General features: G+C 35.0%; 1 protein-coding gene across 12 annotated transcripts in view; it reads right to left on the bottom strand.

Annotated features, from left to right (window-relative positions):
* The window catches only part of SCFD1 (sec1 family domain containing 1), a 134,825-nt gene that overhangs the window by 4,424 nt on the left and 105,145 nt on the right, over nucleotides 1-25,256 (bottom strand). For 4 of the 12 annotated variants that reach the window (XM_089907543.1, XM_089907545.1, XM_089907547.1 and 1 more), the window contains 6 exons: nucleotides 24,103-24,178; nucleotides 16,170-16,223; nucleotides 12,562-12,614; nucleotides 10,325-10,358; nucleotides 9,757-9,822; nucleotides 1,763-1,831 (listed from right to left, as the gene is read on the bottom strand). In XM_089907543.1, the coding sequence (XP_089763669.1) occupies nucleotides 1,763-1,831; nucleotides 9,757-9,822; nucleotides 10,325-10,358; nucleotides 12,562-12,614; nucleotides 16,170-16,223; nucleotides 24,103-24,178 (352 nt within the window). The other 8 variants (XR_016392151.1, XR_016392152.1, XR_016392153.1 and 5 more) reach the window with 8 other exon arrangements.

Raw genomic sequence — 25,256 nt, 5'->3', positions numbered from 1 at the left:
AAATAATGAACTTATGTATAGAATGTTCTATGACAAAAAGGGAATTAAATTAGAAATCAGTAAGAGTGAGATATCTAGAAACCCACAAATACTTGAAACAACAATAGATCTCTATACATGGGCTAAAGAATAAACTACCAGGTAAATTAAAAATATTTCCAACAATGGTAATAAAAACATAACATCAACATTTGTAGAATGTGGCTAAAGCAGTGTTTGGCAAGAGTTTAAATTTTATGATTTTCAATGTTTATTTTAGAAAAGAAAAGCTAAAGTTAATGACTTAATGATTATCCAATATCAGAAGCTAGTAAAAGAAGAACAATGTAAACCCAAAGTAATCAACACAAAGGAAACAATAAAAAGTAGAAACCAAGGAACAGAAAACAAATAGAGTATAAAATTGATAATAAGAACCTCCAGTGTAAAAAAAAAATAAAATTCAAAAAAAATAAAATAAAATTCAAGGGTTAAAAAAAAGAAAACAAATAGAGAAAATTAGCATTAACATCATCTGCTTCATTAAAAGAATTAATAAAATTGAGAATCTTCTAGTTAATCTAACGAAGAAAAATTCCATTTACATGATGTTCTAAAATAGACAAGACTAATCTATGGTGGAAAAACATCAAGACAGTGTTTTGGGAGCAGGCTTTGACTAGGAGCAAGGATTGACTGGCAAAGGCCATAAAGGAACTCTGTGGTGTAATGGTTCTGTATCTTGATAGGGGTTTGGGTTATACTCAGGTGAACGAAACATCTGACAAAGTTAGGAATGTACACTTAAGATACGTGTATTTCACTACTGTAAATTTTATCTCCAAAGGTAAAACAACAACAACAACAAACTAAACAAATAATGAAATCTAGTTAATGATATTGGCAATGAAGTATTAAGGGGGAAGTGTACTGATAGCTACAATTTACTTTGAAATTAATACAGGTGGAGCAAGGAATAGAATGAAGAATGGAAAGATGGACAGGTATCTTATAAAGCAAGTACAATAAAATGTTAATGGAGAGTATGCACGTGTTCAGTGCAAATTCTCTTCAGTTTTTCTGTATGTCTGAAATTCTCACAATACCACTGGGCCACCTCATTAAGGTTAAAAATACAAGAACCATATAATGTGGGTAAGAAACTTGTGCTAGAAAAAGATGCTAGGAAGAGTTGCTGGAAACGAGCACAGGGTACAGTTATGATTTTTATGGCAGCCAAGGTAAGGGTGAATGGATATTATTGGTCAGCCTATTGAGCCTCTCAGGTAGTTTAAGCTTTAAAAAGTTGAAGTTAATGTAATTACTGAGAACAGTCATGGAAACAATAGTAAAAGAATGTAAAGATTCTGTACACCTCAGCTACTGCTGTCATTAACTTTCAAGGTGAATGTAATTCTGCTGTATCAACTGAGCACATACAACCCCTTAATAAGGTTACTTAATTTCTCAGCTCGGCAAAGTCAGAAATGTGGACAGTATGTCAAGGAAATGCTGAAATGAATTTAGCCTAAGTGAGTAACACTACTCCAATTAAAAATTTTCTGAATTAAATTTACCTTTTCATAGATTTGGGATAATGGAAATAATGTTACTTATAAGAGTTTCCTTTATAGTTGTCCATGGTACAACCTTACATTCTTTTAGCTCTATGGCTTTTAGTTTCAGCTGGTTCAGATGAACATGATTATCTTGCTCTCTTCTGAAAAATATCAACAGCAACTTAGGGTATGTTAGCAGAAACAAACTAAAAAGTACACTTTACCTGTTTTATGAACTGTGTAGCATTAAAAAGTTCACTGCAGCCATATAAGATGTGCTTGCCTTGTTTCCCCTGAAAAAAATCAGATACAGAACTCAGATACAAGTAACAAGTAATATTTTCAATATTCCCAAGAAGAGGGGTTAAACCTAATAAGACTTTTGGTTATTCTTAAAAGTTTTAATTTTTTGGGGGGGAGTATTGGATTTTAGTGTACACATGTCTATCCTAAAATTACATGGAATAAAGGAGTGAGATGGGCATAGTTTTTTTTTTTCTTCAAAATATAGGTGGTAGGTACACTTCTAGTGCCATTTACACTGAAAATAGAAGGAATGTGATTACTGACACATTTCATGAGAGCCACAATTATTTATAAAATCTTAGGCCAACATTCTTCCAATGTAAGATCTGTAACTACTTGAAGAAAACATTCTTCAAGTTTTGTTACGCTGAAAGTAGGATATGGTGTGAGTAGCATGGACTGTCATTTCAGACTTATTTGTGATAATACAGTATTTATGTCTTAATATACCCTATTCCATTCTGTAACTCTATGAATTTCATTCTGAATTTTGACAGAATGTTGGAACCCAATTACAAGCAGTCAAACTTTTTGACTAGAGAATTTTGGTAGGTTCTTAATGCTGAAATTCTTACATGTATTGTGAACTTGAATGTAAATTTGTAAGATTTTTTTTGTAAAGTAAAAAGTTTATTGCACAACAAAGCAAATATGATTAATTAATCAGGAACAAAAAGAATTACAGCTTTGTAATACAAGATAAGGACATTTCTCTGTGATGTATGAGCCGAATAACATCGCTGGCTGAATAAATGTTATAGCTGACCTTCTCTGAGAACAAGTAAAACGAGAGTCACACCTCACTCTCCTTTTCTTCAAAATGAGACGGTATGTGCAGCCATAAAATAGGGTCATATAATTGGGATTCTTGGGGTTATACTCACAAAAGGGTAGAGGTCACAGTACATAGGGAAACATTAGAGGGGTCCAAAACTTCTAGGCACAGCTCCCAGGACCCCATCTCAGTAATATGACACATTTCATTTTCAGCTGTGAACCACCAAGATACAGTGGAGATACCCTGGTCTCAGTGGAGCCCCAGTCTTGTCCAAGGAAGGGTTTTTTATACCTCTCTGATCACATAGCCAGAATCAGGCTGCGTGAATAGGCTTAACAGCAGAAACAAGAAAACATGACAGAAACCAGGTGCAAATCAATCTTTACATTTTCCATTAAAGAATGTTGACAAGCTAGTGCAAGTTGCCCCCTAGTCTATCTTGGACCCTAGCACAGGCCTATTTTAAACACTAGTTAATACATTTCATTCAGGGTTGGCCTAACATTAGCACAGGGTATATTAACTAGTTGAGATTAATCTTGTGCTTATATAAGTACATTCCCTCTCCACCCTTGACAAGCTTGCTTAATTCTAATTATTTGTCATCATTTTTCATCTTTTATAGCATTTATAGAATACAAAAACAAAGATAAACACAAAAATTCTAATCTTTTGATCATCCAGTAAGTATAGCTTTAATTTTTAACACCTCAGTTTAGTAATATTTCAGTGTAAATTTATTCTTAATTATGCACAAATTTGATATTTCTTCCTTCCATTAAAAATTGAACTAATGTACTAATACCTTGATTCAATGTGACAATTAATTATTAACTAAATCTAGTTAATTCTCTAGCCAATCACCTTCCATCAGAAGAACAACTTGTGGTGGCTTTAAGTAAAATTCCCAATACATTTGGTCATTGATATCAGTATTATCAAATGTCTTGTTAAAAATCAATCCATTTAATTTTTATCAAATACATCAGTGTTATACCAAATAGCAGTTACATTGTAAGTTAGACTAACATCATTACTAAATAAATCACCTAGAATCATTACAGTATTTTCTTTGCCTTCCCAACAAAAATGGCACTCGCCCGTTGTTTTGTGAACTGGTATAAATCAAGTGCCATGTTAGATACATTCTCAATTACAAGTCTCTTGTAGGCATAAGCCGTAAGTTTCGTTTCATACTACAAGGTTGCACTAACATGGGTTTCCGATGTCATGAGGGAGGCTGTCATAGACCTACTAGCTCAGTTTCCCCTGAATGGGGCTGAATGACAGGAAGAAGATGAAGATGAAGATGACTCAGAACAAAGGAAACAGTAAGACCAAACGGGATTAAAAAACAAAGAATTCTCAGGATAATTAAACTACATGGCTTAGCAGCTACTAAACATTAATGGCTGTATGAAAAACCCATAGGTAACAGCAAACTTAATGGTGAAAGATTGGATGCTTTGTCCCTAAGATCAGGAAGAAGATAAAGAGGTCTGCTCCAGACTCTTAAATATTGTACTGGAGGTTCTAGCCAGGGTAGTTAGGCAAGAAAAACATTCCAGATAGGTTAAGGAAGAAGTTAAACTAATTCTTTTCAGAGATAACATGATCTTGTATATAGAAAATCCTAAAAATCCAAAAAAAAACCCAAACCATCAGAACTAATAAATGAGTTCAATAGGGTTGCCGGACACAAGATCAATATATAACAATCAGATTTCTATACAGTTGCAAAAATGAAATGAAAACAATTCCATCCATAATAGCATAAAAAAATACATAGGAGTAAACCTCAAAGAAATACAAAGCTTAAACTCTGAAAATAACAACAAACTGCAAAGGAACCAAAAAATGTTGAAAGAAAAAGATCTAAATAAATGGAAAAACATTCCACGTCGTGGATTAGAAGACTTAATAGTGTTAAGTTTGGGGGAGTATTTTCATCTTATCTACAGATTCAACGCAATCCCTATCAGAATCCAACTGCCATTAACAGCTGATCCTCAAATTCATACGGAATTGCAAGGAACCCAGAAAATCCAAAATCTTGAAAAAGGATAAAGTAGGAAGACTCATATATCCTGATTTCAAAACTCACTACAGTGTAGTACCGGCTCAAGGACAGACCTATGGATCAATGGGATAGAGTTGAGAGTCCAGAAATAAACCCATACATGTATGGTCAACTGATTTTCAACAAGCCTGCCAAGACTGTTACCAAACCACAAGTCCATGTGCCTGACGCACAGTGAGGCCAAACAATACCAAAACGTCGAAGTTTGGAACAGAGAAAGGTTTATTGCAGGGCCATGCAAGGAGATGGGTGGCTCATGCCTTTAAAACCCCAAACTCCCTGAAAGCTTTCAGCAAAGACCTTTTTATAGGAGAAGTGAGGGAGGGCTTGGTTAGTTGTTGCAAACTTCTTGGTGTCAGATCCTTTGTTCTTGAGGTCAGGTCATGGTTAGGTAACCATGTTCCTGTAAATCTCCACCAAACAAATGTTATTCTCTGTTCTGACAAGAAAGGGCAAGGTCCCAAGGCACAACTTTCACCTTCCAAGGTCCAGGTCCTGGCTAAGAGGAGGCAGATCTCAGTTGGTGGCTCCCTCAGGGCCAGGTCCCCAGACCCTGCCCAGCTGTCATCACTGAGGGAGCCAGGCACCCAGGACTCAACTGGCCCTCAGGCTCCTCAGGCCGCCCATATGGCAGGGGCCAGGTCCCACAGACTGTGTCCCATGCAGACTGCCACCGCCATCAGGTCATGGAGGTAGGGATGGGGGAGAGGTTCACTGCCACCTCAAGGCCTGTACCTGGCCAGTGGATGGCCTTGGCGAGGGCTCTAGAGCCCTGCAGGACACAGCCCCCAGCCTGTTCCCTGGGGCCCTCCAGCTCATCCTCTGGCCTGAGGCTAGGTGAGCTGGAGGGCCCCAGGGAGGAGGCCAGGATCCGCCTCTTACCTCGCTCCGCCTGACCACCACTCTGCCGACCAATGACTGAGCGGGACCTCCTAACCCCGGCTCTAGTTAGTGGTCTCTCAGTAACTGTTGCCTGGTAATGGGTTGCCCAGTAACGGCACCCAGCAAAGGCTTCGTGCTAAGGGCTGCATACTGCCTCCCTCTATTACAAGACCACTCAGCGGGGAAAAATAGTCTTTTCAATAAATGGTGCTAGGACAACCTGGATAGCCATATGTAAAAGAATGAACTGGACTTTTTTCTATATACAAAAATTAACTCAAAATGGATCAAAGACCTAAATGTAAGAGCAAAAACTATAAAACCTATAGAAGAAAACACAGGAGTAAATTTTCATGACCTTGGCTTTGACAAAGAATTCTTACATATGACACCAAAAGCACACGCAACAAAAGAAAAAAATGAAGGTTTGTACTTTAAAGGACACCAGGTAGAAGGTGAAAAGATCAAAGAATGGGAGAAAATATTTGCAATCATATATCAAGATAAGGGACTTGTATCTAGATTATATAAAGAACTCTTACAAGTCAGTAGTAAAAAGGCAAAATAACCCAATTAAAAATGGGCAAAGGATCTCAATAAACATTTCTCCAAAGAAGATATATAAATGGCCAATAAGCACATGAAAAGATGCTTGACATCATTTAAGTCATCATGGAAATGCAATCAAAACCACAATGAGACACCACTTCACACCCACTAGTACAGCCAAAATCAAAAAGTCAGATAGGGCTTCCCTGGTGGCGCAGTGGTTGGGAGTCTGCCTGCCGATGCAGGGGACACGGGTTCGTGCCCTAGTCCGGGAAGATCCCACATGCCGTGGAGCAGCCGGGCCCGTGAGCCATGGCCGCTGAGCCTGCGCGTCCGGAGCCTGTGCTCCGCAACGGGAGAGGCCGCAGCAGTGAGAGGCCCGCGTACCACAAAAAAAAGTCAGATAAGTCCTGGCAGTGATGTGGAGAAATCAGAACCCTCATACACTGCTGGTGGGAATGTAAAATGGTGCATTTTACATTATTTTTGGAAACAATCTGGCAGTTCCTCACATGGTTAAACACAGTTATTATGACCCAGCAATTCCAAATACATGTTTACATAGAATTACACTGGCCTATTACCTATGGTTCCAGGTGGACAGCAATAGGTTTTACCCAGAATAGACACTCATTTTGGATTTGGACTTATACACCTGGTGACTAAAGCAAATACCTTTAACACCTTTAACATCACAGCAGAAACTGTTTCAATTTGGACTTCCTTTATATACATCACTTGACAAAGAAACCCATTTTGCTGCAGGTGCAGTTCAACAGCATGCTAAGAAGCATACACAATAGACCGACATCATATACCTTACCAAACACAAAGTAGTGGACTGACTGAAAACTGAAACTTGAAACATCTACTTTCTAAATTAGGCACATCTCTTTCTAATAAGAGACAGAAAGAGTGGCTTGCATGACAGAATGTGTGTTAAAACATAACAGGCATTTAATTAAAGGGGGAATCAACAGCGAAGAGGCTGTTGAGATACTGTAGGAGAAACAGGGGAGGGAGGAAGTGGGGTAGTAACACAGAAACCACTAAAAATTTCTCCTGCATTTCTAAAAATGTTTCTTTGTCTCTGCCTGATCCTGTAGTACAGGGACATGAATCACATTTATAAGGTCTGAAGAAAGGATTAACTGCAAACAAGACATCAAGACAATACCTCTAAATCTGTCTGAGGAATGATGGAATGTGATGTTTCTTCTTTTCATCTGTGTAAACTGGGATTAATAGTTTCTGCATCTGTACTAACCAGTGGATAACACAGTCCTATAAGCTCACACTTATCCAACCTGCCTCCTATGACTGGGAATGAAGAAAGGGGAAAGTACTGGCCAATCTCATACTGTTGCCAGCTCTATGGATCAGGCGTCTTGCTGAATCTGATCGTCTTCTAAACCAAGGGCCAAATTCTGGGTAAGAATTAATGACACATGGACGATGGAGAAGTCTTGATTCTCAGGAATGTAACCAATAAGTAAATAATACCAAAAAAAGAAAAAAAAAAGCTAATATTATCTTGGTACCTTGCAAGAGGCTGAGAGCAAGAGAATAATACTCTTACCTATATTTATAGATGCCCATAACACCTGCAGAAATAGCCTCCTTTATTTGAAGCTGAAGGTCCAAGATGGGTTCTGGAAGGTTTATGAAGGATTTAATCTGGGCTTATTCACGTGCTATGTTTTGATGATGCCAATAACATCTAGGGGATAAACACCTAGAATAATTCTAATGCTTCCTTTTGTTTTACGTATTCTCATTTTACAGGTTTTGTATATTCCAGAGGACCCCTTTTGGGAGGCAAAATTAGGATATTGGTGCTGCTCAAAGGCGTACAAAAGAATCTGTTCAACAAAAGAGCCAAAGACCATTGTGTAAATATGAACCTGAGTGATGATCTGTTATGAAAGGTGGCTGGATACAGGGACATAAAATACCTGTTACATGCCTGATGAGTCACAGTATCATGTGCCCTACTACCTATACACCATGTTTTGGTGGGTGGAGGGTAATAATCAAGGTAAAAAAAATATTTTGTAACCTGAAACCAAGTAAAGAATAACTTGGTGGGCTTACATATCTACCACTGATAACCCTGATGTTGTTCTGATGGAGGTGATTGATCAAAGAAAGAACTAGACTTAGTTAATAAACAATTAATTGTTACATTGATTCAACTTATTAATACATTTCACAAAATTAAAATTTCTGTGGTGGAGAGAGGTAAGAGTTGTGAGGCCTATACATGATTAAAAACAAGTTTGCACTGGAATATCTGGTAAACTGCAATGTTTCTTTAAAGTTATACCTGCATTTCAGGTATAACAAATGGTTAGTATTTGTTAGTATTTTGGTTTTTATCCTTCCTGTTTTTCTGTCCTATAATGTAAAAGAAAAAAGCAGAAAGAATGCTGACAAATGTAATTAAGAAAGCTTAACCAAGGATGGGGTATAAGTACAGGATTAATTTCAGCTGGTCTGTTGTAACCCTGTGTTTATCCTTGGGAACACACCTGGAACCAATCATGTTGTTGACCCTTGGCCAAATCCGAATGGAATAGATTAATATAGTCCTGCCCAAGGTTCACAGATAGACCAAGGGACAACTTGCACTAGTTTGTCAGCACTGTTTAAAAATTGTACAGATTGATGGTTTACACCTGGTTTCTGTTATGTTCCCTTGGTTTTTGCCTTTGAGCCTAGTCATGCAGCCTGATTCTGGCTATATGAACAGAGAGGGGTATAAAAGACCTCTCCTAGTATAAGATGGATGCTCCCCTGAGACCAAGGTATAGATCTTAGTGGTGGTTCACATTCTGAAGCATGTTATGTGCAACTGAGCTAGGATCCTTGGAGGTACCTGGTGGTTTTGAAGCTCTGTGACATCTGCCTATGTATTTTTTTCTCCTGCTGTACCAAAACCTCTACCTTTATTGAAGTCTTATGTAATACAGGACATAAGGAATAATCATTATTCAATATTAAGTGAATTAAATGAAGATTACAAAATGTCATTGCAACAATCACTAGTTCTGTTGCCTCTACCTTTTAAATGGTGTTTTTGCTCTTCAAGTTATACCCTTCCCTTCATATTCTTTTGCTTAGTTGTCTGTCACTCCCTGCTGCTGTCAGTTTTGAAGAGCACACCACTTCTAACGTCCTACCTCTAAAGAACCTGTTTGCTGAAAAAGCAGACATTCCAGGTTTGTTTGAAGTATGTTGCTGACTTAGGTCAATAAGATGAGAGAAAAGTGCTTGTTATTCAGGTAAATGGGGTTCAGTAAATCATCTCACCAAGGGAGACATTTTTAGAACAGGGGCTTATTTGAGGTATCTAAACATTTAAAGTCAAAATAAGATAGCTGCAAAGTACATTACATCAATAAGGTACATTATTTTCCAAATCAAGTAAAATTTTAGGCCAGAAATGTGACAGGAAAACAATGAACATATGGGCATTTTTCCCTATCTGCTGGATTTTTAAACTACCTCTAGAAAAGGGGTTATGTAAGAATCAGGGGAGCCACCAGAGAATGTTAGTATGTTAAAGACATGGAACAACTGTGAAACCTCAAATGATAAAAGAATATAAAGGTCAAATGTACCTTTATGTAGTCAATAAGATTTTGATATTCAATGTAGTTGCCTCCTCCCACCACAAAAACAATTGCCTAAAAATGCAAACAGAAAAAAAATAGGTAAGTTAAAAGAAATAGTTAAAACAGTATTTTAACTCTCAAACATGAGGTTTAGTCTGGAGCCCATTCCACAACTTAGGATGTGATCCCTTGCTAGCTAGTATTTTTTTTACCTAAGTGCCTGATGCTACTTCAATTATAAAGAAATTTATTTCTTAGAAAAGTCTATAAATTTATAAATTTCTAATTTCTATTGAGTAGTAAAATGAAGTGGAGATTTTTCAGAAACAATTCTGAAGAAAATAAACTTCATCCTTCAATTAAACAATACCAAATAAATCCAAAGGGCTTTTTCCAAAAGTTATTTTTGAATTTGTCATTTATAAAGAATCTTAAGTACATGGAATTGGATTTATCAAGACTGCCATACAGTAACCATCATAAAGCTATGTTTAGGACAAAGATATTCTTCAAGACTGCTTGGTTACCTTTCATCCTTCCATTTCAGGGACAGAGGATTTTTATATGAACTTACCTCTTGAAATGGATTTTTGTTCCTTGGAACTGAGCTGTAAGAACAACAAAAAACACACACGAAAATTTCACCCAAAGCTTCACTTAAGGATAAAATAGGCATGGGAAACACACAGACACACGCACGCACTATTAGCTATGTATTTACAATTCTTCTTCCTTCACCTTCTTTGAGCCAGGCAGTGAAGTGGGATTCAGAGGAACAGCTAGATGAAGTACATATCTCAGTGTCTAAAAGGGAATGGGACAACTTGTTGACTTCAAAATAAAATTCTAGGAGAAGACTGAGAGGGAAAAGGAAAGACTGAGCAACAGTTCCCACGAGGAGTGGAAATCTGGGTATAAGGTGAATTAATAAAATATATACTTTAGCGGTAAATTATGTAAAATTTTTACCATACTCAACAGATTACAGTTTGTGGGTATCTACATTTGTGAAAAAACTATGCAAACACATGTATGGGAAGGATAACAATTTAGGAAGCAAAGAGGGGATGGAAGAAGGGATGTGTATTTTGCTATAGCTTTTTAATACTTATATATTAATTACATATTTATATATTTGTAACATATTTCAAAAATACTTTCTTGGTGTCAAAGAGATCTTTTAATAAACACAATTTTCAAAGCTTTTGTGAGTCAAATATATATTTGTTTTGAGTGCTAAAATAGGCTTTACAAAGATAACTTAGGTTTTCCTCACAAGCCATTTTTGAAAATCTCAACCAAGGGGAGAGAGCTATTATAACCTCTCAATTATTCACAGGCTGATTCCACAGTTCCATCTTTTCCTCATTTCTGTGGCCTGTGTCAATATTCCATAGAAGGAGCCAGTAGCTGCCCTGACAGAAATGCCTCACAAACTTCCTTCTAGAGTGCTTTAAGTTCCTCTAAGAGTAGACATGAGATGAGGAGAAGTAAGACTTAAATAGCACAGCATTACTAGTTATTAAAAACCAAGATCTAATTGTGATGAGACAGCTCAAGAGAAGGCTGAGTCTATTAAAAAATGAAACTGTGTTTCACTGTCTTATCAATGCTAATATTCCTCCTCATTATCATGCATAAACTATAGGGAAGATTAAAAGAATTTCTCAGAAGTTTCTAAAATGCAAAATATATCTACTGATGCAAATACAAGGAAGGAAAAATTGTAAGCTCGAGAACATCAAGAGTTGCAAATCCACCATTTTAAAGTGTACAATCTGGTTTTTAGAATATTTGCAGAGTTGTACAACCATCACCACTGTCTAATTTCAGAACATTTTAATCACCCGCCAAAGAAGCCCCATACCCATTAGTTGTCACTCCTCATTCTCTCCCTTCTATAATTTATTCTTTGTCAAATTCTTTCTTGCCAGCTGCAGTTGCTACCAGCAGCTTCTTTTGTAACTTTGGTAGTGCTTCTGATAAGTTCACAAAAAAGAATCTTTTAGGTTACCAAAACAATCTAATAATCAACTTTCTAGTGACTAGATTATCTGTTCTGACTACCTACAAAGATGTGAAAACTTGGGATAGAGCAAAGACAAAGTTCTAAAGATCCCAAACATAGGGTATAGGCAATAAAGAAGCTTCACCCAAGTTTTGGTGCTAAAGACCATCCCTCCAGGAAGGTTTTTCCCTCCTAATTCTGCCTATTCTTTTTCTGTATCTTGTAGGCTATTCTTCATACCACCATGGATTAAATCTTAAAAAATAATATCCAAAATAAAGTTAACAAATACCTTACCATACCATGTTTGTCATAAAGTATATAAATTATTTGCAGAATGTTTCATTGCTATAAGGAAGTATTCACAGCAATGATTCCCAGGGGCTTAGATTTTATGGACCAGTTAAATAAAAAGCCAACAACTGGTATCCAACATAAAGCTCCCATCTTTTCATTTGGTCAATAAGAATATTCATTTAAAAACACACAGATTATCCAAATTCTCTTCACCCACACACAGTATGTAATACCCTCATCATTTCATTAAAAACAACAAACATCTAAATGTATTTTTTTGCATGTTACACTTGGAAGGAAAAGCATCAAAGTGTCAGGTGTAATTACCAGTGATTACTTCTGGGTAAAGAGATTATACATACTGTTTACTTACCAGTTTTCTATATAGTTTGAATTTTTAATAATAAGCAGTTACTGATTTATAACAAAAAATCAGTAAAGTTATTTCCGTTCTTGGTGGGGGTGGGGAAACCTACAACAAATTATACAAGACAAGAGCTGCTTACCTGTCATTGCCCCGCAGCATTTTGGGATCAAAATATCTATAGTCATCAGTTTCCTATTAAAAAAAAAAAGAGAACTTTACCATGACTATGGAATTTTTCTTTAGAAAGTTCAAGTTTGGCTTATTTTAAGAATACCTGATGAATCTACTAATGAATCTATTAATTTGGTAGAGTGGGTAACCACCATCAACATTTACCGAGCAATTACTATGTGTTAAACGTTGTTCTAAGTAAAATTACATAATCCCCTATCACCTATGAGGTAGTTATTATTATCCCTATTTTTCAGATGGGCAAGTTGGGGTATAGAGAAGTTATTTTAACTTTCCTAAAGTCACATGACAAGTAAGTGTGGGAACTCTAGGATTTGAACCCAGGTAGTCTAGTTTCAATGCCCCAGTTCTTAACCACTATGCGTATTGCTTCTCAAAAATACACCTGTTTTGACATAGAAAACAAATTTATGGTTACCAAGGGGGGGAAGGGGCAGAGGGATAAATTAGGAGTTTAGGATTAACAAAAGAATACTACTATATATAAAATAGATAACTAACAAGGACCTACTGTATAGCACAGGGAACTATATTCAATATTCTGCAATAATCTATAAGGGAAAAGAATCTGAAAAAGAATATATATATATAACTGAATCACTTTGCTGTATACCTGAAACTAACACAACACTGTAAAATCAACTATACTTCAAAAAAAAGTAAGAAAAATAATATACCTGTTTTATAACCTAATGTACTTATTCTTGCTTTTAGAATTTATTATATTATTATTATATGTCTATGATTTTACTGAATGTCCAGAATACCTAAAACAGGTTCACAATCTCTCATAATTGAAACCTCTGCAGTTAGATGTATTTTGGAATTTTGAATTTAAAAAATTGCATATAGATAATATGCATAAACTATATATAATATAATATTCCTAGAGGGCAGCACCCCATCATCTAACACGTTAATATTTCTGGAGCTAAATAGATGAATATTAACATAAAGTAGGATAAATCAAAAGTACGAAGAACCTCAACTTGAGTTAAGGTTAGGTTTTGTCACCAAATGAGTTATATAAAATCTCTTAGTTTTCAGAACTCTTTGGAGTTCAGAAGTTGTGGATAAGGGGTTGCTGACCTCCATACTATATTGGAAACTAGCTTCTTGATATTAAAGGAGCTGGAAAGTACTGCTTTACTGTTTATAATGTAGTCACTTCCTAATCTCTGCCTACTTTGCCCTCCATGGTACAATCAGCCAAAGGAACTCATTCTTTTCTGAAATGTTATCTGGTTCTTTTCTGGATGAACCTACCCAAACGTGATCAATGACAAACCATGCATTGTTGCCACTACCTAGTCCTGCATTCAATGGTGGACGATGCTAATCAATCACAGAACTCTCCCTGAACCCAAAGGCAGTGCCATAATCCTTCAACACTTTGCTCTAGGAAACTACTACTAGCCAGATGTACAAGGGAAGATGAAATTTACCTGATATCTTGCCTAATCCCTTTCTTTCATTATATCCAATCAAGACAAATCAAAGAACACTTAATAAACGTTAGTGATAAGAATTCATCTAGAATTAGTTTATAGCATTTTAAAGCCTTTGAGATACGATATATTCAAGATGACTAGTCAGGTCTAACTTAGTACACTTTGTTAATCTCTTCAAAGCCTCCAAATCAATTTGTCAATATGGGAAAAAGACAGGGATAAGAGAGGGAGCAGGCATCTGTCTCATCCAGCAGATGGATGAAAAAATGCTTTCAAAGCTGAAAAATTTTACTTTTTCTAATTAATTAAAAAATATCTGTAGTAATGTGCCTTCAGTTATAAAGTCAAAGTCAATAGAACTGATAAATGAACTTACAGAACTTGGAGAAACATCTGAATAAGACCCATAATTTAGCCATCTGTATGTCTATGACAGATATGTGGAAGGTGTGTATATGTTGGAATGAGTAGTAGGCAGGAATTCAGAAGTAGTGGGTTTTTGGTTCCAATTCTGTTATTAAAAATAGTGTGCCTTGGGAAACGTCACAATATCTCTTGGTTTCCTCTCCTTCACAGTTAAGATTCTACAGTTTCATTAAACTCTAAAGTTCTATGATTCTACGAAGGGCATGGCTCTTGCCCTAATCAATATAGCACAGTGGTGAAAAATGTGGCCTGTTCAGCTCTGCCATTTATTAGCTGTGTGTCCTTGGGCAAGTTAATTGTGCCACAGTTTCTTCGTCTATAAAATGAGAATAATTTAAAAAAATAGTATTTTTCTTAGAAGGTTCGAATGAGGATTAAATGAGCTATATGAAAAATGTTTTGACTGGTTCCTGGCTAAAGAAATGCACAATAAATGTTAGCTATTATCATTATTATTGTCCTTATCCATCATCTCGACTTCGAGATTAGGGACAGCAACAAAATATCCTGAACTTGCCTAACCCCTTGTGGATATGGTGTCTAAAGTTTTGCATTTGTTTATATTTTTAATCTTTACTATTGTTTGGGATAATATCTTCCAGAAATTTACTGCCTATTATGAAGTAGTAGTCTATAAGACAATTAATCATAAATCATACTTCTCTCAGGCTTTTCAAGAAGCATTCCTTCTTCATATATTCTAGGATGTAGTAATAAATCTATTTTTACTACATTGTATACCACTTTCTCTATATTGATTCCCAGATAGAAGAATCCAATCCTTTTTAGCTTATCATTATAGACAATTCTCTCATTCCTTTCATAACTGTAATTGCCCCTTTTTGGGCTTTTTTATAACACTATATCTTTGTTTTCACATGGACAGATTTTTAAATTTGTTTTTGTTAATTTCCTTTAATGTTATAATAATGTTTTAACAATTACAAAATAATGACATATTTAACTGAAGATTCTGTTCTCACTCTCTCTCTCAGCCTGGTATCCTAAGTCTTGATGCCAAGTCTATAGTGATCCAGATCAGCCCAAATGAGGGTTTTGATCATGCGGCTTTTCTCTATTCCAGATAACCACTCTATTTCTAGTTGCCACAGTAACAGGATGGGCTCTTTTATGAAACAGATTGTGATGATTTTTACATTCCTTTCTTGAATTATAAACAGATAGCTTGAAAACCCATTCTTTAAGTAAATGCTCATATTTATTTACCCATTTATCTCTTCATCAATTTCTCTCTCAATTTACCTTTCAGCCCCAAAGAACTTGGTGCCATCTGAATACATGCGCTTAAAATTTTTACTATGCACTCCTCTCCTAATTTAATTTCATAAAATTAAACTGACCTGGTACTCTTTATAGTACACCAACTGATGCTCACTAGTTCTTTTTTATTTATAGAAACTTGCTCCTTAGGACATATATAGGATATAATCTACATTTACTTTGGATGAAAGCTGGCCAGAGTGATGTAGCAGCTGAGAAACCAATTCCCATTTATCTGTGATAATGGTTAAAAAAGGCTGTTTGAGAACATGGACTCTTTCCTTTCCAGCATGTAGTCTGCTGTGATTAAGCCCACAACAAACTCTGAGTTTATCACTTTTTGTATATAGTCTGGTATGTTCAAGAACTTACAAGTACAGTGTTATATGTTACTCACAGGGTTTGACTTCATCTCCATGAGATTGTCTAAAATACGAGTAACAGGTAGATTCTGTGGAAGAGATCAGTGAGTATTTTGTTAAATATCAGAAGAAATAACAAACCAAAATTCTTCTCTAGTAGCAAAACAACCTAATCATTCTATAGTTCAGTATGCTTACCTTTCAATTAAACACATTCTAAGATTAAGTATTCTGTGAATGGTGTCATAGTTGTAAATACCCTTGGCATTATTCAAGGTTCCATAGAAAAAACGTAATTTTTAAAAATGTGTAGGTGTATCCAGGTTTTAGTACAAATACATATTTGGGCTTTTTACTTTGTTGGATGTCTGCTTTTTAACACCCGTAATTGTAAGCTTTTAATTGAGTAAGAATCCCCACCCCCTTTTTTTCATTTCCTTTCTGCAGATTTGTTTATTTAAAAAATAGTACTTTAAGTTTGCAGAAATATATGAGATTAAATGACCTAACAGAGTTTTTTCATTTTTAATGTATATTCTTCTAGCCAATAAGATACTTGTGTTCTTTGAAAAAATGGGGAAATGGATGCACACACAACTTTATTGACCGCTTTAATTTTGCCTGGGATAAATTCCAAATTTTCAATGACATACTATATTATCTTCTTACAAAACACATTCCACTTTGAACATAAAATGTATAACACTGGTGTTGACAGAAGATTGCCCCTTGACATGCTTACATGCATGGGGATATGAAATACTATTGCTATGTTTCAATCTGACCATTTTAACCATTATTTTGAACATAACAACACATTGGGTACAGAAAATTTACTAAGTGATTATTATGCCTATTCAAAGTACCTTCCTACTGGGATGGTATTCTGCCCACTTTGAACTGATATTTCCTTTGTGAACTGTACAGAATATTCTGGAAAGAATAGTTTTGTATCTTAGAGATTTCATACAACAGAGGCAACATTAAATCTCATTATTTAAATAACTGTAGATAACACATTACTATTTTACAAGTTTTACTTTCTGTAGGTCATAAAACATTTTATTGTTACTAAAATGGACCATCACTAAGGAAAATGCTGCTTTGCCCAGGCAGAAAATACGCATTTCTTTTTCCTTTTCCTTTCTTTAGATTGGCAAGTAAAAATCTTTCAAGATAATCTTAGGCAAGTAAAATTAAAGCTATTTCATTATTCTCTGATATTTTTGTTGGCCAGGAACTTCTTAATATAAACACAAGCACCAAATGTTCAAGCTGACTGAATGTACTTCCTGAATTCTATTTAGAATTTGAAAAAGAGAGCTCAAAATTTTACCTTTTAAGTTTTGTTTCAAATAAACTTGAGTTTGTTCACTTAAGAATGTAAGTCTAAACCATAACTTTCTCTAAAGAATAACTGGGTACAGATTTAAATCTATAAAAATGCTTTCAAAAGAAAATACTACAGTTACAAATTTGTTCTAAGTAACACCAACAAAAGATGAAGTACTTTGCAACATAACAGGAACAATAAAAAGAATTCTGGAGCAAGGCAACATTATAAATTATAACATTTTACTAAAATTAATTTTATATCCATTTCTCTATTTACGTTTTTTTTTTTTTTGCGGTACGCGGCCCTCTCACTGTTGTGGCCTCTCCCGTTGCGGAGCACAGGCTCCGGACGCGCAGGCTCAGCGGCCATGGCTCACGGGCCTAGCCGCTCCGCGGCATGTGGGATCTTTCCGGACCGGGGCACGAACCCGTATCCCCTGCATCAGCAGGCGGACTCTAAACCACTGCGCCACCAGGGAAGCCCCTCTATTTACTTTGAATTCTCCGTTTAGCTCTCTGAATTGTACTATGGTATTAGATATGTGCAATGGAGAAAAGTTCAGAAAAGATTTTATATAATTGATAAAGCCATATGAGTCATATTACTTTTATTGTATTTGTGAAAATAACTGGAAATTTGAATATTTCATTTAGTATAAAAGTAAGATTTTTCTAAAAGGTACAGTTAAATTTTACTTGGCATTTCATATCTCTGCTGTATCTGAAGATAAGCCTGCTAGTGAATAGGTCATTAAATAACACAAGAAAAATTTCTTTCTAGCAGTACAGTTCAGAAGTTTAAGAGCCCAGAGACGATTCTTTATGTTTTTGTTTGGTCTTTACAAACAGATAACACCAAAAGAGTCATCTACCACTGCCACACCACACAATAATTCACACACTGTCACACATTAAGGAAAACTTGCAGTGTAGAGAATGATAAAGGAAATACATAATGTCTTTAAAGGCCTAAGAAAGAGTACTTCAGGAAACAACTTCTGAGAGCTCTGTCATCAACTAATGCTCTATCTGGCCTATATGAAGACTTAAGTTAATCATTTTAAAATGAATTTTATATTGATAATATCTAAGATAACTAAGTTCTACTAATTGAAAAAACTGAACTGTGGCAGCTAACAGAGAGAAAACAGCAGAACAAAACCATACAATTTTCTTCGCTCAACAAACGGTCTGTTCACTCATCTTTAAAGACACAAAAAAATTGTGTACCTCAATAACAGAGGTATAAATGAAATTTAATCAAATGAAAGCCCATTATTTTAAAAATTCCCAAGCATATATTTCATTGTTTTTAGAAACTGTTTCAGAAATAAAATGAAAAATATTATTGTCTAGGTTACTAACTAAATTTTTATTAGTAGAAAGCCTCTATATCTATTTAGATTTGAGAGACAGAATCCCATACATGTGAATATCCTAAATTAAGGATCACTATTTCCAAGATGTTCAAATTTCAAATATATGAACTAGAAATATTACTGGGAGAAAAAAAATACAGTGAGAAATTAATTTCTAAAAATCCTTAATAGTTTTATGACCATAGTCACGTTTTATGATTTTAGTCACTGGAAAAGTTTAAATAAAAACAATGTTAATTTTTGTCTCTGATGGCATAATTGCTTAAAAACAAAATTAAAATAAAATATGCAAAGAAATTAAAAAACAGACAATCTAAAAAACATAATACAGCCCTATATCCAAAACAGTTAAAAACATTTTTCCCCTCTAATTCTCCTAGGATTAGCCACTTGTTGCCCTATATTGCCATCTGGTCTATGGTGACTATTTCCAACTCCCCCCCGCCCCCCGCCGCCCCTGCCCCACCCCGGGTAGCCTTGGATTTGGGATGATACTCTGACGATGAACTAGGCAGTGAAGTTGGGACAAGAGTCGCTGCTGTCTTGATTATCAAAGTCCTGAAGAATGAAAAGCAGTATGTGTACCTTCTTGAAGAGAACACTTATCTGGAAGACTGTATTAGCCAAGTAAAGAATAAGATGGAGTATGCGGATATTGGAAAGTTGTCAGTGAAGTAGATAGGAGGAAGGGGAATAGGATGGATCATCTATTTCCAAAATTTAAAAATTATAAATCAGAAGGGATCTACAGAGTGAATCCAACATCCACATCTTACAGATGAGGAAAGAATAAAATATATAAAGTGGTATTTTTTCCCAAAACCATAGCATATTAATGGCAATAAAATCAAGAAACAGGATTACCTGGACCCAATAAAACACATCAATTTCCATCATTCAGTTTCAACAATTATCAACTCATGGCAAATTCTTATTTTATCTATACTCTCACTCCCCACTCCCTAGGCTGTTTTAAAACAAGTTCCCAGTATCAAATCATTTTAGCAATAAATATTTCAGTATATATATCTCCACAATATAAGAACTCCTAAAAGAAAAAAAAACCCCTATAACACTACTATCGCACCTAAAATAATCAGCAAATATTTTTAATACAGCTCAATATCTAGTCAGTATCAAAATTTTCCTGCTCCATAAATTTATTTCTTACAGTTTCACTGTTCAAATTATAATGTTAATAAGGGCTATACATTGCAATTAGGTGATATATCTTTTAAGTCTTTTTTAATCTACTGAATTCCACTGCTTGCAATTTATTTGTTGTTAATTCATTTTTAAAAGAGTGATTATTTAAGCAAACAAGCCAAAGAAAGTGAAATATGCAACACAGTACTACATTATTCATCATCACGTTCTTGTACAATTATCCTCACATAAGTATATTTCAAATCTGCGAATATCATTCAAACGGTTTTATGTGATAGCTAATACTTGTGATACATAAAACTTATGCTGCCCAAGAAACAAAAAAGTATAAAAGGCTCTTATAAGTGACCTAGAAAACTGGACATGACAAGACATCTTATTCTATCTAATGTTTTTATAGCTTAAAATGTTTATTCAGATAAAAAATCGAAACAAATACTTAGAGACTTAAGAGGCATGAATTAAACAGAATTTTACAAGTGTGAAACAAAGAATTCATCTTTTCCAGTCTCTTCTCTGACATTTTTTTCAGTTCCCAACCTGCCCTATATCTACCTGTAGCAGTTCCTCTAAATTTTAGAACGTTAGGACTGTGTAACTTTAAAAATGGCTTTCTATGAGTTTAAATATTTCTAGAACAAGAGACTTTTTAAAAGTATTAAATTTACAAAGATTACACACATACACATGCACACAGGTCCAAGTCTGGGCGGGATATAGAGAAACAGGTGCTGTAAATCACTGCAAATTGGTACAACTTTTCTGGACAGCAATTTGGTAACATTTACTAAGAACAATTAGAAATGTTCATTCTTTTGATTCCATAATTGAAGTCTAATAATTTATCATATGGAATTAATCAGAGGTGAACACTCCCACCTAGAAAAACTAACATTTAAAACCTAGTTATATATCCTTGAGTATCTTCTATTTTTTTCTTTTTTTAAACAAAAACAAAAAGACCATATTGAATTTACTGTTTTATAATGACTTTTATTTTTACTTCACAATATATAATGAACCACTATCCCCCAATCAATAACCAGTGTCCCCCAAATCAATAAATATTTCCTAAAAAGTCTTATTAACATCTATTTAAAAAACTGGCCTGGCTCTCTTAGCAGTGGTGATAGAAATGTGATATAGAAAGAGGTAACCACCAGTCATTTCAAATTTTACTTCTGTAAGTGAGAAACTGCCTATATCAAAGCAGTATGTTATTTGCAATGTTAAGAAAAGCAAAAGGATTTGAGGTCACAGAGGATAATCTGTTTTTATATTTTATAAACTTAACTTTAAATAAAACATACTGTTGTGTTAGCACAGTAAAATATTTAAGTCGATCACTTTAGACCCTTCTTACAGGCATCATTTGGGGATGTATATCATGTGACGCTAAGGTAATAAGTTCAAAAAGTAAATTTGATCATTTAAAAGATTACAAGGACTTCCCTGGTGGCACAGTGGTTAAGAATCCGCCTGCTAATGCAGGGGACATGGGTTCGAGCTCTGGTCCAGGAAGATCCCACATGCCGTGGAGCAACTAAGTCCATGCGCCACAACTACTGGGCCTGTGCTCTAGGGCCTGTGTGCCACAACTACTGAGCCCACGTGCCACGACTACTGAAGCCCGTGTGCCTAGAGCCTGTGCTCTGCAACAAAGAGAAGTCACCGCAATGAGGAGCCCGCGCACCACAACGAAGAGTAGCCCCCGCTCGCCACAACTAGAGAAAGCCTGCACGCAGCAACGGAGACCCAACGCAGTCATAAATAAATAAAGATTAAAGCCTGTAATTGCTCAATGCTATCAGTTATTTGTGACAAGGATTCCTTTGTTTAGGGAATCTTACTACTGGGATTTCCTTCTAACAGTGACATGTTAAGTAAAATATGTACTTTTCCTTAAAACTAAATTTAACTATACGTAGTTATACAATAGCCAGTCTATCTAGCAAAAGGCAGACGTAGTCTTAGAAACTGATGGTTCCCCCTTTGTCTCACATATGAAATCATCTTGTCCATAGTTGATAATCAATAGAGTGCTATGACAAAGATTCTCTACTAGACGAGATTCTACTCAGGCTCTTTGAACTTTTTCAACTGGGCCTCGACCTGTGGACTTCTGTGTCCATCTCTGCATTGTCCAATTTTAGAAAGAATCCTGCTAAAGTCAGTTTATAGCCAGCACCTCCATCCTCGGTATCTAACCACCCTCGGTATCTCATCGGGTTCCTCATCTTCTACCACCTCCCAGGTGATGTCTAATCACACTAGCCTGCCTTCAGCAAGAATCCTGTTAGGTTGGTTTAGCCAGGATCCCCCTTTATCCCTGATATTTCCTCTTGGTAATTTTCCAACCACTGATTCCCTACACCCTGCTCCTTGGCTATAAATTCCCACTTTTGTATTTGTACTTAAGCCCAATCTCTCTCCCAGACTTCAAAACTCCATTGTGATGGTCCCAACATCTTTCTCAATGGTCCCCTTCAATAAAGTCTGCCTTACTGTACTTTAATGAGTGTCATGAGTAATTTTTTCTTTAACAGATGCTAGGTTAAACTGTAAGTACAGTATGTTGGTCACTAATGTGCCCAACCTCCTATTTTTATGTCTCTTCACCTTCAGTAGTCTAAGAGAGTAAAGATAAACTGACTCAGGGAAGTACTGTGAACCAGTAAAAAAGAGGATTAAGTATTTAGTAGTAGCCTCTTACCAGAAGAGAGACAGAATGGGAAGGACTGAAAATAATTCCTAAGAGTGATAATGAAGCTAAAAAGTCTTCCCAAGTACTTAGGAAATAAAGCAATCTGGAATCTCTCTGAAGGAAAGTTAGGAAGTAATCAGCCTTTTAGTTAAAGACAGCAAATTAGGATTTTTCACTGTTCTTTATTAACACTACATGTTTTTTTACAATAAAATCTTATTCACTTATTCAAACAAAAATTGAATACCTACTTTCTGCAAACTGCTATGGAAAATTCAAAGATGGGGGAAAAAATTCTTTGCCATCAATAAGTAAAACAATATATATCAATTGTATCTCAATAAAACTGGAAAAAAAAGAAGTAAAATATAAATAATGTTAATACAAAATACCACAGGTAAACATCATAAGAAAGATAAAAAGTGTGGAAGAAGTTCAGAGAAACAAAAGATCTAGTTTATTCTGAAAACAAGTAAGTAAACACTTAATATTCAGATCTGAATAACAGATAATTAACTCTGTTTCTTTTCTTAATTTGGCCTTTAAAATCCTTCTCACTACAAACTGTAGTATTTATGTGTGAAATATTATATCTCAGATTTGCCTTAAAATATCCCAGTTAAAAATAAATCAAATAAAAAAATATAAGTGGGGAAGATGAAGCAAGAATGGCACGATGTTAAGTATTGAAGCTTGGTGAAGGGCTCAGGAGTATTTGACATACTAACGTGTATTTGAAAATTTCCATAACAAAAAGTTAAAAACAAGTCCAGTTTGAAACCAAATCAATTAATGATGACTCTGAAGCAGAAATATCGATATATAAGAATAACAGGAAAACAACAAAAATACAAAAGTCATTAAAAAAAGTCTTATGTTTAAAACTAAGACTGTTATTCCAAAATGAAGTATGAAATCAAGCTATAGTTACATTATTTCAAAACATATATTCTACTTAAAATATTTTTATTTTAATTTACACAGGCTTTTAAACTATTAAGGCTATTAGTTTATTAATATTCTCTAATATATGTTAAAACTTAAATGATATGCATTTTTGTAACAGTTCATTATTCTAAGGTTAAGTTCATTTATTTTCAATTAATATACTTTCACAGACCTGATAATAGTTAAAGGAAATCAAAATGTCAGTAAAGTCCAATTAGCAAATTAAAAAAAAAAAAAGCATAAAATTACAGAGTTGTGAACTATACCTGTAAAACACCCTCACATCCTTAAATATACCAGTAAAGGACCCCTTGATTTTATTTTATTCCTAATATTTGTACTTGAATATATGTAGAAGCTGCTCTTTCTGAGCAATCAACCTGCCAACATTTATATTCAAAAGTTACCAGTGTGTTTTCTAACAATTGTACTTACTTGCTGTTTCAATACCAGGTTCTTCACTCCTTCCATCACAAATTGTGATCCTGTATTCATGACTCGTGATAAGAGACTAGGTGCAAAAGAAGAGGACTGCACTAAGTACAAATTATCTCTCCAGTTACAGACAAAATACTTGTCTGATTACACAATATATGCTGATGCTCTCTGTGCCTACCACCTTTGTTTTTACTAAACAGAAGTGACCTGAACAGAAGTGACCTGAGAATTTCTGCTTCCATGGACATCACTGCCACAATTTTATTTAACAATAAAATAGTAATAAAACTTTCTGACTAGTCGATATTAATAAAATATAAAAATTGAGAGCTGCCCTCAATATAAACATTTTAATTGCTAAGCCTTAGCTATAGTATTTAAGCAAATTATTAACTGAAGAGAATTCCTTGCTTTCCTGATTGTCTTAATGTTAAAACAATAAATTAAAGGCAGTAATCTAGAATATTAAAAAATGTGTATGTATGTATAACTGAATCACTTTGCTGTACAGAAAAAATTAACACAGCATTGTAAATCAACGATACTTCAATTAAAAAAAGATAGTAATTCAGATGACTCACTTTAGGAGTTCAAAACACACTGACATATTCAAAACATATATGTCTATAAGTATTACGAATAGGTCAAAAGTTACTGTGTTCTCTATATCATAGCTGCTAGACCTAATCCTGCAATTGTATACTTTCTCCCCTCATACACAAAACCTATCATATAAAAATGTGAAGCACAACATACTTGATGAATTCTACCTCAACTCAGAAGACTGTTTAGTGTCTGAGTTTTTAACAACAAAAATAACACAAATGACTTGCCATATTGGTTTTATATTTGTGGTTCAAAAAGTCTCTCACATGGAATCAAAGGATGCTTTGTGGGACAGAATGGTAATCTTGCATTTTGATATTAGAAGGCTAGGGAGATAACTAAAGAGAACCTACTGTTTAGCACAGGGAACTCTACTCAATGCTCTGTGGTGATCTAAATTGGAAGGAGATCCAAAAAAGAGAGGATATATGTATAGTTGATTCACTTTGCTACACAGCAGAAACTAACACATTGTAAAGCACTATATTCCAATAAAAATTAATTAAAAAAAAAGAAGGCTAGGGAAAGCCTTCAAATCATCCAAG

Source organism: Delphinapterus leucas, chromosome 2 (genome assembly GCF_059928025.1).
Source record: "Delphinapterus leucas isolate spDelLeu-1000000601 "Yukka" chromosome 2, BTC_Dleu_Yukka2, whole genome shotgun sequence".
Classification (NCBI taxonomy): Eukaryota; Metazoa; Chordata; class Mammalia; order Artiodactyla; family Monodontidae; genus Delphinapterus; species Delphinapterus leucas.
Note: the sequence above shows the minus strand (reverse complement) of the source record. Positions and strands in the feature narration are given on the sequence as shown.